Here is a 13,583-nt window from a genome sequence, read left to right on the forward strand (position 1 = left end):
TGGTCGCGAATTCAGTTTAAACTTTCTTGTCTAAGAAAATGTTGAGGAAAATGTCTTCTAACTATTTTCTGCTACTATTTTTCAAGGTATTATTCTTATTAATTTTCCTTTGACGTTCAAATAATTTCCTGAGCCGACTAATTCATAAGAGATTATTTAAAAGGTTACATAAGACGTGACAAATGTTTCTGTACAAAATTACGAAGTTACAGTTGAATTTCCTGAAGTTAAATGTTATTCAAGGTCCTTAAAATGAATTCGAAGCGTGCTCAAAGGATTAATAAATCGACACTTGGCAAGTACTTACCTTGAAGTATCGGCCTCAGGAGTGTCACTTGTTAGTTGGTCTCTCGTGAGTAATTTCAGGAGTTAATTTCAGAGTTATGTCATTACGTTATACACCATTATTATCAGATATAATATCAAACTAACGATAATTAAGTTTAACTACTGACAATATACAGTTGAACAACCTAAATAAACATACTATCCGTAGAATAATTTTAACCCAACGATATGAGCGATGAGAGTTAATGAAACTAAATCACAGTTTCTTACTTGTTTCTTATTGCTACGAAACATTCAACATTGATCATTGTTTCCCTCTACAGTATCAAATGATTTGTTTAAACAGTTGTTTCAAAATTAATAAAATTGAACTTTTTTTGTCTCTCTTGTCTCTTCAAAATTCTTTTTATAACATTTCCATCATTCGTTGTAATATTCTGCGTCTAGCTAATCAACTGATTTCCTTTTATCCTCCTATTCATAATATATTCCCTTGGATAAATTAATTAATGAAATTATCGTCATTTGATTTATGTCTTGTCTATCGACAGTCTACCCAAGAGACCATAGTGACTAAATGTACTAAGGAAATACGATCGCACTCCGGCTACAAAAGATCCGCGTAGACTCGTCGTCGTCGGTATTATATTTTCGGTGTCGTCCTCGAACAACGTGCAACCTCAAGGAAAATTGATTAGGGTCATGAAGAGCTCTTGGAACTCTGTTGAAAATTATGCGACTGCGTTGTCGGATAAAATATTAGCTTAACAAACGTGGGTTGAGTACGGACGAAGGAAAACTAATATGAGAATATTATGAATGTTTACATCCTGATTATTTAATGAATAATTTACTTGAATACTTTATATTTACTTTCTGTCTTTAACGTTTTCTTGAGAATATCACCAAGCGTTATTACAGATCCACGTTTGTGTCGAATATACTAGAATACATCTATCTTACTATATTGAATGTTAAATCAATACACTGTATTTATAGTGTATGTATGCATGGAACATACGTAATACATTAAACCATCGAATGTCAAATTTCACTATAAGAGGCGATACATGTATATTGTATAAATGTATTTAGGGCTTAAAATCAAAGGACACTATCGTAAACGTCAATAAAGAGGACGCATTAATTTAACATGACGCTTTGCGGACTGTTGCAGATATCCAGGAGTTTTACGAGCTGACGCTGCTCGACGAGTCAAAATCGGTGCAGCAGAAAACGGCGGAGACGATCCGCATCGCCGACAAATGGGAAGCCAGTGATGGGCCAATTACGCCGACCTTCGCTCAAAACGACGTGAGTTCGGTTACAAAATATATATTTTCATGTACCGATATTTTATGGCGGTGCGAGCTTTATCATTTCCGCACGAGAATATTGGCTCCGAGATAGGGTGAGAAAGAGAGCAAAAGGGAGAACAAACAGGGATAGATAGGGGCGCATGTATTCGTTACGCGTTCATGGTCGCGGCACGAATTCAGCCGTTCCCCCTGGAATTTCGTTTTCCAAGTTGGCTATCGCGGTCGAACGTTTATTAGAATTCCATGATGCCAGGGCTCTTTTCATTTGCCGCATGTCCATCGTACACCTGGAGCATCGAAACGCACCAGACGAATCAAGAGAGCAGAATTCGCTTTCATCTCGACCATCGAATCTCTTGGTTCAAACGACATCCTCGAACATATTAAAGAAATCGCTTTGCTCGAATCGTTTAATTAAAGCAGTCTGCAGAAAGCACGCGTTCCACGTTCAATCGTATGCGCGTTCGATCTTTTACAGTTGGTTACACGGTTTCATTAGAACTACCATGTTACTACTTGGAGCATTGTTGTATCGCTGGCTTCCTTTACTTTTCTTTTTCTGCTTGCCTTCGATATTCTTAAGTTTCGTTATAGGTCAGCTAATCACCGAATAGCGGAACGAAAATGCCGGTGACGGAAATGAAATTCTTGGAACATTTTAAGCCGCCCTGTCGAGTACTAATCACATGGCTGCTCATCGGTAGAAGAGGAGAGGAAGGAATGAACGGGGACAGGTGCCACGCAATTAGCGCCCGTAATTATAATCCAAGAGTCGATTGGCCCGTGGGACAGCATGGTATCATGCTAGACCGATCAATCGCCGAGCCCCCGATTTTAATTGCTAATTGCTTCCGTCCCACGGTTCTCCATCGTGCGGCGTGTCGTCGTGGCCGATCGACGACGTGACGCGGCTCGACGCAACGATGCACCGTGCAACGACTGCAAATCGTACGACCCGCTCGCGTTCTCCGCATTGCAATGCCGGCCACGTCTCGCTCATCCCCTTCGTCGTCTCCGGATCCACTCGATTTCGATCGTCTCCCATTGCTAATGACGTCCCGGAATTTATGGATCGTTGAGATTTAATTAGTTGGAATTAGTTCTTTCACGCTTTCCTTCCGATTACTAATTTCTTTGCCATTACCGCCACTATTTTCTTTCGGGTAATTTCCATTTAAAGTTCCGATGGAATGCATATGAAAATTAGATTCAATTGAAAGATCTGTGAAGGTAGATTTCTTATATTTCCTAAATTAAAAATAAAATAAATTTTATCATTTCTCCTTTCTATAAGAAAACATAAGAGTGGAAAATTGTGAGATAAAAGGATAAACTTTTATGTCCCTTGTTCCTAACTGCATCAGTAAATTTGCTTGAGACGCAATAGAGATGTGAGAGCGTCGATGAAAGGGTCATTAAACGCGATCATATAAATTAGCGTTGACAATGTTACGTTTCCACAACTTATCTCCCGGATCTGTTTCCCGCGGACGGCGTTTCCTTGTTCTTTTATATTAATTTGATTCCGAGACAGATTGTATTGCATAGAGACGGTCGCAAAAGGGTTGGAAAATTTATTCGGCGTGCTTATTCCACAGGCTGGGGAATTTCGTTGCGTATAAGTATAAGGGCCGTCGTTGTTGAAATTCTTATCCCAAGGAGACGCGTACACAAGCGACGAATAAACGAACGTGCGAGACTTGATGGTTCTCACCTGTGCGAACGAGACATGTTAAGCGCTCTCTGGGGGATAGAATGGTTTTCGCCGTTTACACAGGCGGATGGAACATAACATCCATTACAAAAAATTTTTCTCTGAGCGTTTGCCGAGCAAGCGCGCGTATCGTCTGCGCACAATTCGCGTTCATACACCCTACCATCCTCTTTCTCAACTAGAACCACCAGGTTGTTCCATCCATTTGCGCTTGATTACCCCACACGTGTACGTACAAACTGACCCCGTAATCGCACGAACGTGCCAGCGCGTGAATATTAATGTATTGTGATATTTTTACCAAAAAGAATGTTATAAACTGAGCTCGAAACAAAGAATTTTATAAACGTATTCTTTCATTGTTGACTAATAAAACTCGACAAAATAAGGAACACAGAAAATGTAAATTAGTGGCGTTAAACAAAATTAGCATAATACTTGTTTTCCGAGAAAGCTGTTACGTGAAATTTTTATGTCGATGTTTATGAAATCGTGAATACTCAAGTGCGCCATGTACCGTGGTTATCGGACGTTGTAATATAGGATGGTATGTTCAAGTAGATACTGTCATGTATACACAAGGTTTGATTGAATTGTCCGTGGTTCCAGTGCATTCTACGTGCTCGAGATTCAACGGGATTTCAACTAGACATCGGTCTCTTTGACATCCTATTTAAAGCGAGCACATGCAAGTATCCATAAGTAATTTGCCATCGAGTGAATTTCACCGTATTTATTTGTTATTCGACATCGATGATATTCGCGTCGAATATTGAAAACAATTTTACTCGCCGTAGTTTTTTCCATGCAACATACAAACAGTAATAGCAAAGTATTTAAATGTTGTCTGCATTAAGCGTAACTCTTTTTCGCAACAATAAATTCGAGGTTACGAGCAGGCTAAAGCGAAAGAACGATTTCTTTACTTTTCGCGATGATCGTACGATATTTTGCAGAAAATCGAAGTAAAAGGACAATTATAGGAGAAACGTGCGAAAGAAATTGCAGGCGACCGAAAAGCCGATTGCGACTGTGACCAAAGGTTTACTACAACACGTCGTAATTGACAGTTGGCTGAGCCAAGGTAGGTTAAGCTGGAAATTAGTTCTTTATTGCTGGATTTCTGCCACGTTGAAACACTTTTCACATAATTACCACCATGTGTAATAACCAAACATTATTCGCGTCGGTCGGTATGCCGGCTACTCCCGCTAGCTCCATTAAAAAGCGTTTCATAATATTAGCGCGGTTCTTTCTGTAATCGGCGAGGGACCAGTTAGTAAATGCATGCTTAATTAATCACCGTTAAAACGTTCGGCTGCGTGAATAACGCTGGCAAAACGAGCCATGAATAAACACTTTCGTTTTTCACCGTTTCATAAAAGACCGATGGAAAAAGTGCTGTTTATCGAAGAGCGTGTTAAACACTAACAACTTGTTTCATCGATAAAGTCGTGCATATTTGTTATGCCGGTCAGTATTCTCAAACAATAGATCGACGACGAGAGTTAACAACTTTCGATGGTACATTAAACGCGTGTTCATTACTGTTTCGTAACGGTGATTGCCTTTGTCGTATAGCGATCGCGATCTCTCGTGGTCTCCCCAACTATCGAAATTTCGGAACGCATTCGCCGATCACTATCGTTTGGGCGAGATGAACTCGTACGCTTTACGAGCAGAAATTTCTCCCAGAGCGTTTCAAAGGCCATAACTATCTTCCAGATAGATATCTGTTTTACATGTATATCGTTCGACGGGTCGAACTTCAAAAGTATCTTCGCCAACGTGAATATCTTATCCCCCTGGATAAATTCTACCATTAACGCGTAAAAGAGTAATAACAGGGGTCTACTTTTACATTTACTGCATTTATTCAGGAATAAGTAATACATTTTGTCGTAATTAACAGCACAGTTTAAACGCGGCTTGATCGCATTTAATTTCGATCATTCTAATTAATTAATTAATTACGTACACTGATTTCCTATACGCTTCCGCAATTGATAAATGGCATTATTATCAGTGCAACTCACGCGTCGCATATTTGCGTGAGCAGAGAAAATGGTCGTATAATCGATACAACCCTTTCTCGATCCCTTCCCTCCTTTTTAAAACGGAGTCGTCTTTCCGAAAATTTGAAACGATGGTCACAAATCAGAGAGTTCTGGCGCGAACATTCACCGGATATTACAAACAGCGATCGTGCATTGGAGTTTATCTGATTCCCCTTTATGATTCGACTGCGCAAAAAAAGAAAGAGAATGAAAGCAACGGATAATAAAAATCCCGCTATCTGAAGAGAACGATGCACTGGAGCACACGACTGCTGTTCGTTTGCCCGCTGAACCGCCTGCTGAAATTTACGATATGGCCAGGGCATTTCGCATAAAATCAACTTTAAACCGTTCGATCAGGGACGTGGAAAAAAACAGACAAAGAGACGTAGATGGTGAAAGAGAGACGTGAAACAGAGGTAGAGAGTCGAAAGAAACAACGTGAGGGAGTAATGGTGGAGCTGTGTACGCGCGATATTTCCCTTGTTTGTTTTCCATTACTCCGCAGAAAGCAGCTGTCCGTTGCCGTTGTGGAATACGCGCGGCAATGATAAGGGGTGGTTGGTTACCGTGCTCCAGTATATAATGGAAAATTGTGTCTTCAACTCGACAAACTCTTTCGTGCACTTTCGTGCAGTGGCGCGAAACTCGCGTTACGGAAACCTTCCACTGCATGGTCGCTTCCTCTCTTATAGATTGCCTTGTACGAATCACTCAAACGCTAGCCGATTTCCTGCGGGACCGCGCAGAATTGATAAAGATTCCTTTACTTCTTCTTAGCTTTCCACGCCACAGAACGAAAGGATCGAATACTCTCTCGCAGGTTGTTTTCAGCGAGCACTCACTTCGGGTGGGATGAGATTAAAGCGTCGTCGTTTTTTAAGCGGCCAGCTTCCGATCAATGCTCCAAGATTTTTAAAACGTCGACAAACACGAACCGGAGTGGAATTTGTTCGATGGTTTGCTCGTTATACGGTCGATCGATCGATCGTCGACTCCTTCGGACAAATTGGAATTCTACGCGATTCAGATGCAAGGAGTGAACCGTGATATGAACGTTATCGGAGGAATGAATGGACCGTGGTTGCTATTTGTTCGACTGGAATTTGTTCAAAGGGACGTCTTAAGCCGAGCTGAAAATTAAATTGCTTCTCTCAGCTCTTAATGATGATAGGATTTTGTTGTGATTACTCTAAAGACTGACCTAAAACGTTGATTTTGTAACGATCGTTTAGTAATAGACATTGTTGTTTAACTTTATGGCTATTTTGTTTCGTTTTATGGTTAATCCTTCTGTGGTTTTATTATTGTTGTTTCGAAGGAACAACACCAGAAATTTTCGAAGCAACATTAAAAAAGGAAGAAATCATACTCTGGAGTATGTAGCGGTGCACTTAAGAAGGTGTAAATCACAGGAATGGCCATTCTGATCTGTGAAATATTGTATCCTCGCCGTCTTACAGGAGATGCCATAGGTGGGCACGTATCTGAAATTTATGCCCTGTTTTCAATTCCCGCCTACGCCGCTGTGAAACTACTTTCGGTCACCGTTATTCATTTTTTCATAAATTCCAAGAACTAACATGAGTCCGAAGAATATGTTGCAACAATTTTTTTACGACCACCCTAGCAAGCGTTTTACTCTCGTACATCAAACGTGTCAACGCCAGAATACGTTCTTATCGGTTAGAAATTGGAAAAAATAGAGAGCAACCGAAATAGCTTAGTCTCTCGTTAGGTAAAAATTGTCGAAGACGCGCAGTTGCTGTAATAACATAGCAAAATGGTAAACGTCGATATATATATTTGTCCTTCAAATAAATTCGATCGTTACGTTTCTTGTACCGTTTCCAACAGAATATTTTAAGAGAAGTGGTGTTAGAACGGTGTGTAACGATATTTGAATAATTGTTTAGCAGTTGCCAGGACAAAAGTTGGGCGGGGATATTTTTGTTTAAAGCTTTCGCATAATCGCATATGGTTAACCAGACGCGCAGTTACCGTAAGACAGTACCGAAGCCATGATATATTACCGTTTTCACCGGGACAAATGGAATTTATAGTAGCACTCGGCTAAAACCCATTTCCCTCGGATACCACGTTCGTTTCCGATAAAAGGAGGAAACTCCAAACGAGAGCACTCTCGGCCCCACAACCTTACAGTGCATTCGTTGCGGTTGGGACTTAATGCATCGTATGCACTCGATGCATTCATTTGCGAAATTCTGCGAGAGATCTTTTCTCTTCTTCTTTTTCTTCGTTCGGTTAGAAAAATAAAGAGAACGTATTTTCCCTTTTCTCTTTTTTGTGCGCAGAAAAGGTACTCGTTTCGAGAAATTCTCAGAATCGCGTGTTTCTCGACAATGGGATTTGCATCTTCCCATTTAGACGCGTGTCAGCGCGTTCTTCAGCTTAATACATTTTAAAAATTTGTTGATTTGAAAAGATGAAATTGGTTATAGTTTACTAGCTAGAATTAATCGTTTTCAATGTTCTTATGAATACTTTCTACTACTACTGTTGAGCGCGATCGTCAAAATATTGTAAATTATCCCTCTTTGAACGGAGCTGTAAGAAAGTGCTGTCAGGAAGAGCAATACGTTCTAAAATCACGATCTATAAGTTTTTAATCAAGCAATCAATGAAGCTATCGATTCGTTCTAACTGGTCGAATTGTAATCCGTCGAAAGGACTTAAGGACGCATCCAAATGGTTAAATCTTAACCGGTCATCACTTTGCATTCGAAACACAGCTATATACTATATACACATACGTACGCGATGAATCACAGATAGACCCACAGTGGGCATCGCGAGCAAGTGAAACGGTGCAACAGGTAGGATCAATATCGACCAATTTCGCAATATTCGAAAGCTCTGCCTTTATAGGCGCAACGATTCTTTAAAGATAGCAATGAGTTAATTAGTACTGGCCTGTCCGTCAAAATGCAATGATTTTAGATTCTAATGAATCAGACGCAAAAAATTGTTATGAAGATTATACGATCGATTAAAAGTCAATTTAAATGTACATATAAATAATTATTTAGTGTGAAGAAAATTATTGTTGGAGAACGCAAGTTTTCAATAATTTCGAATTACATAGATATTTTTCTTCTGTAGTTTCTCTCAGTTTGTGATTTTATCTTTTTTAACAAGGATATCATAATCATTACTTTTCATCGCACTCTTCTGTGAACTTGCTGGTGTTCCTCGTTTCTCATCCTAAAACAGAGATAATGTCAGCAATAACACAGGCACAACTAATCTACAACCTTCCGCTGAATTTAATTTGATTCAACTTCGATAAGAACTTTGCATTGCTTCCACAGTTTCATATTTTTCCTCTTCGATAAGAACTTCAACGCTCTATGAAATTCTAGGCTGCCAAGGTCTCTAAGCGGAGTACATAAAATATTCGTATAATAAAATATTTACTGTTATGGTACTTTAAGAACTCCATGTAATTTGATACCATTATCAGCATTATATTTCAATAACGCATCAATCATTCATGAAAGGCAAATAGAATTATAGTAGATACAAATTGGACAGTGATCCATCAGATGAAAGTTAAATAAAAATGGAAAGTAACAAATTGAATTTTACTCTGACGGACGGACAAGTTTAACAATTCGATCTGGGACGTTCAGGGTCAATACGGAAGGTTTGTTTTTATATGCAAGCTTTGCAAACATTCGACCTTGGAAGCGTAAGATCAAATTGAAAACTTCATTTTCAGATGAAATATTTCATTCTAAAAGCTCATGCTTAAGCCTACAACTCTATTTTCGTACAAAGACAAGATAATAATATGCATGTTGAGAGTAAAAAATGTCTTTGATTTTAAGGAAGTATACATACACCAGTACACAACATCTATTAATAATCAACCCTGCGTATATCTTGTTAGCTAGCGATTGCTCGAGAATGCACACAGTGAGTTTAATAAGGTGTGTATGCATTATACGTGTCAGGTTCTTGTTGGCCAACGTCATTTCAGCTAAAGGCAACTACGTTAATCGGGCGTTAATATCAGCTAGATACATGTATGGATGCACTTACATGAGCTTACTTGATCTCGAGTAAATGCTCTGTCCTGTCACTTATACTATCAAATTGGATCGCGTGACATCATAAGCTCTTGGTACTACGTAGATAAACCTTCCGAATACCTCTGACCCTACCTATTACCTATGATAAAGTAGGATCCATTTGACTTGGAGCTTATCAGTCGCTTCCTCCATAACTTCTCTTTTATTCTTCTTCTTTTCGGAGAAACTTTGCGAGAGAGTGAATCGTTTTAGTAATTTCTCGTAGTAACACACGAATGTTAGTCGAAAAATGTACGTCTTTTGTGAACCACTTTCTATGGAAGGAAGGAAGAAGCGAATTTACGACCGTTCGATTTTTCAAATGACGTTAACGTCCCTTTATATTCATCGCGGTATGAACGTGCCACGATATTTCTTCTAGCCGACATGTTTTGTAGTATTCATTCCAAAAGGAAGATACACGTTATCAATATTTGTGGTCTTTTAAGAAAATGGCACACAATATTCCCAGAGGTACATTACAAGACCGTTCCCCGAAATAATGTCGGACCTTTTGTATTTAACGCCATCTAGAATATTCAAAATTTTCTACTGCGTTTGCAAATCGCGTAACACATCTCGTTTCGCGCAACTCTCGCGCACTTATCTGTGAATAAGATGTAATAAAATGTAGCATAATGCCCAGATCGACCATAATCGTGTGTGTGTAAATCCTCTTACGTAAATGGACCGTGCCTTTTCCATTTAGAGTATTCCATTAGTCGAATAAGTACGGGGTTAGCAAAATATTTAAAGTAAGTAAGGAACAATGCGATGAATGTGACGAATGCTAGACAGTATTCTTGCAAAATTTCTTCGTTTCATTTGTGTTTTGTTCCGAAGGCAATCTTTTTTTTAGTTTAACACTAGAATCACCAGAGAGGTTAAAATGATCACTTCGTAATTTTCCACAGAAATTTTATGGATCATCCCTTGCTCTGTGTACTTTATCATATACCTTCCATTTTAATTTTCTTTGTTATAAGTTCTATTCTACATTCATTCGTAGTTCTAGCGTTAAGAAACTACACTTGGAGATTTATGTATTTTCTCGAATAACGATCGCAAATGGAGTTAAGCGTAAAAAAAATAAACGCGATAACTTGGCGATCGTAAATTAGGAAAATTTGCCTGCATTAAAACTTCCCATAACGTTGTTCCCTATTTTCTCCTTTCATCGGCTTGACATTGTTTCGTAGAGGTCGTTGATAGCACGGTTGTCTCTTCGAGGAAGTTAATCGCACGTAACATTGCTTCTCTGTATCGCCATTCCCCCATCCCTCTTATCTTCTTGCCCTGTATTCTTTTGCTAGTTCCTTTCTTCTTTTCATAGCACATTACGCCGGCGAACAATGCCACATTGATTTTTTCGTTTTTGCTTTCTCATCTCTCCATTGCTTCTTCTGACGCTGGTAATGATACAGTTTCCTCACGTGAAACTTCGCCTATATTCATATTTTCGCTACTAACATCTTTTTCCTTTTTCGTATGACTATATTTTAAAGTGGTCCCATTAACAATACAACCACCTACTAACATTATTTCGTTACAAAATATCTGTTTTCGTGTGTACTCATTCTCTTTAGTACGAGTAATATAATTATTAGAATAATATACAAGAATGAGGAAGATAATATGTATTTAATAATGTTTTGCAACCTCTTAATTTTTTAATACGGTATTTTAAATTTTAAATGTTACTACAATATTCCTTTAATTCATACTGCGATTCTCTCCAAGTTCGCGCACTTTTATTTTCCATGCGTATATCTTTCTCGCTACTCTTCGTCTTGGCCGTCTAACGGGAACAGCCACATTCGTTTAACCTTCACCCTTAAATTTTCCGCCCTCACAATAGTGTCTGAAGTTTGTGGAGGCGACACGAGTTACGACATCTCGTTACACCCCCCACAAAATATATATACGGTACTCGGAACGCCTTCTCGCGTAGCTTCGAAGCCATTTTCAGTGTACTCGACACCAACTACCAAATTCCTTTACTTACACCATTTTCGACTTAACCTATACGTATTTTTTTATCATGTTAACCAAAAGAGATATATCGTAAAAAATTTGTTTTATCCATAACTTAGACAATAAAATCTTAAACAGAAACTTTCAGGCTTTTCGAAGCCCTCTGATATTACGTATCGTGTCAGTGATAAATCGGATTAACTACTGCTGCAAGAACATAGTCATTGTCTTCGTCGAAGCTGTTAATAACATCAACAAGGAGTTATAATCTCGATGCTTCTTAATCCACTGTTTCCATAGCTTCTCGTGTCGCTAGCTTTCCTGTGCAAGTTTTCACTGGTTAATCTCTTTTACTTATATCATATCATATCATAAGCTTCCAATAAATTCTATCGGTATTTCTTATACATCTATGATTTTATCATTCTTCTATTTTTATCCTAATAAACAGTATTATACTAATAATTTATTTTTCTTGAAATTTTGATATTTTTGCTCATAAATGTTTTCCTTCCACTTCGTCTTCCCCTCCCCTTCCTCGTCTTTTGTTGGCTACCTTTTATCACCGGTGTTCCACAATTTTCTTCCACATAGCCAGCTCTTCGAGAAATCCTTCTCGGGCTGATTCAGACAAGATATAACATGGAACGGGGCCAACAAGAACCAGACACGCCCCATAGTCTCAGACTTCCGTTGTTATAAGCAAAATGTTCGGCAGTTCGGCAATTTGTCTGAGGGTGATTAATTTGTACTGATATTTGGCCATTGCTTCAAGGGCCGACTAGTCATTCCGGTCGCGGCTAAAATTTACGCACGGACAAATGAATACTATATAGCCAAGCTCCGTTAATATTGCAACGCATTCGAGCATTATCATCCGGCTCTCAGATATAACAGATGGTATTTTGAAATCTAGAAATGAATAATGGGAGTACGATAAAACATACTGTTACCTGCAGTGCATTTTATTTAGGTTTATATCAAGCTTATTTGGGAATCGTATTTTTTCATTTTAATCGTATTTCTCTGTTGTTAGCACATTTCTCAACTTGATAGAAGATACGAAAGAATCGTTACTGATACGTATCATTTTTTGTTTCAATTTTATTACATTATAACACAGCTTTCTCATATCAAATATAACATCTTTTCTATATATTTATGATATATTTTTATATTTAAAGATTCATTGATTAAATATCTTTTTGATTTTTTAAACAAAAGTGTACTTGTATCATTGAAAGATTGCACTTGAAAATTGTAAAATTTATTAATAACAGAAAAACTTTTTTTGCTTATAAAACATAAATTTTCACAATCTGGCTATAGCTTCTTTTTAAGAGAATTTTATATTTTGAAAAACCTCTCAACATTTTCTCCGACTGTACGTACTTTCTCGACTTAAATTTCTCGAAATAAGGGTATATATCAGAATTCTCGTTTGTGCGTGACATAACAAGCGAAAAAGTAGAAGTAGTATATTAGCTCGACGGAACAAGCAGCAGCCGTGAAGTTTCGCAAAAGAGCATCATAACGCCTTATACGAAGAGTAAAGTGAGATTTGTCGAGCCATTTTAGGGATTAACATACCACCTGAAGTTTCCACGCGTTCAAGTATGTTTGAAATTGAAGGTATTTTCACGTTTTAGTATCTTTATGTTCCTGGTTGAATTCGAATCATTTTTCTAAGATGCGAAAGAAATTATGTAATATTAGTACGAATATCTGAGCGAGAATTCTGGAGTATTAGTCGTAGAAAGACTCTGTCTGCGGTCTAGATAGCTCAATTGGATAGTGTAGTCATCTGACCACCGAGAGTTCTAGCTTCGAATCCCAATTCACTAATCCGATTGATCTCTGATGGCTACAAGAAATTGAGAGGATAGTTAGGAATGGGAAAAGGACGGAGGAAGGATAAGGAATGCGCGTCTCGATCTGGACATACGATTGGACTCGCTACTAAAGCTATCAGGATCTCAACCTTCGACGTAGGCACATTCATTGTTGAGTCGAGAAAGATTTGCATCTAAATGCTAAGTAAGAATCTATGGAAATGAAACTTGTCAGAAAACCATTTGACAAATGCCTTGAGAACCACTAGAGTTATTAACCAAATTAAAATATTCCTTTTGCTTTA

The 13,583-nt window shown here is 38.3% G+C and overlaps 1 protein-coding gene across 23 annotated transcripts in view; it reads left to right on the top strand.

Moving 5' to 3' along the window:
* The window catches only part of LOC126921458 (disks large 1 tumor suppressor protein), a 538,419-nt gene that overhangs the window by 275,402 nt on the left and 249,434 nt on the right, over positions 1-13,583 (top strand). For all 23 annotated transcript variants that reach the window (XM_050733096.1, XM_050733098.1, XM_050733101.1 and 20 more), the window contains one exon: positions 1,466-1,602. In XM_050733096.1, coding sequence (XP_050589053.1) covers positions 1,466-1,602 — 137 coding nt within the window. The remainder of the gene's footprint in view (positions 1-1,465; positions 1,603-13,583) is intronic.

This window comes from Bombus affinis, chromosome 10 (genome assembly GCF_024516045.1).
Source record: "Bombus affinis isolate iyBomAffi1 chromosome 10, iyBomAffi1.2, whole genome shotgun sequence".
NCBI classification, from domain to species: Eukaryota; Metazoa; Arthropoda; class Insecta; order Hymenoptera; family Apidae; genus Bombus; species Bombus affinis.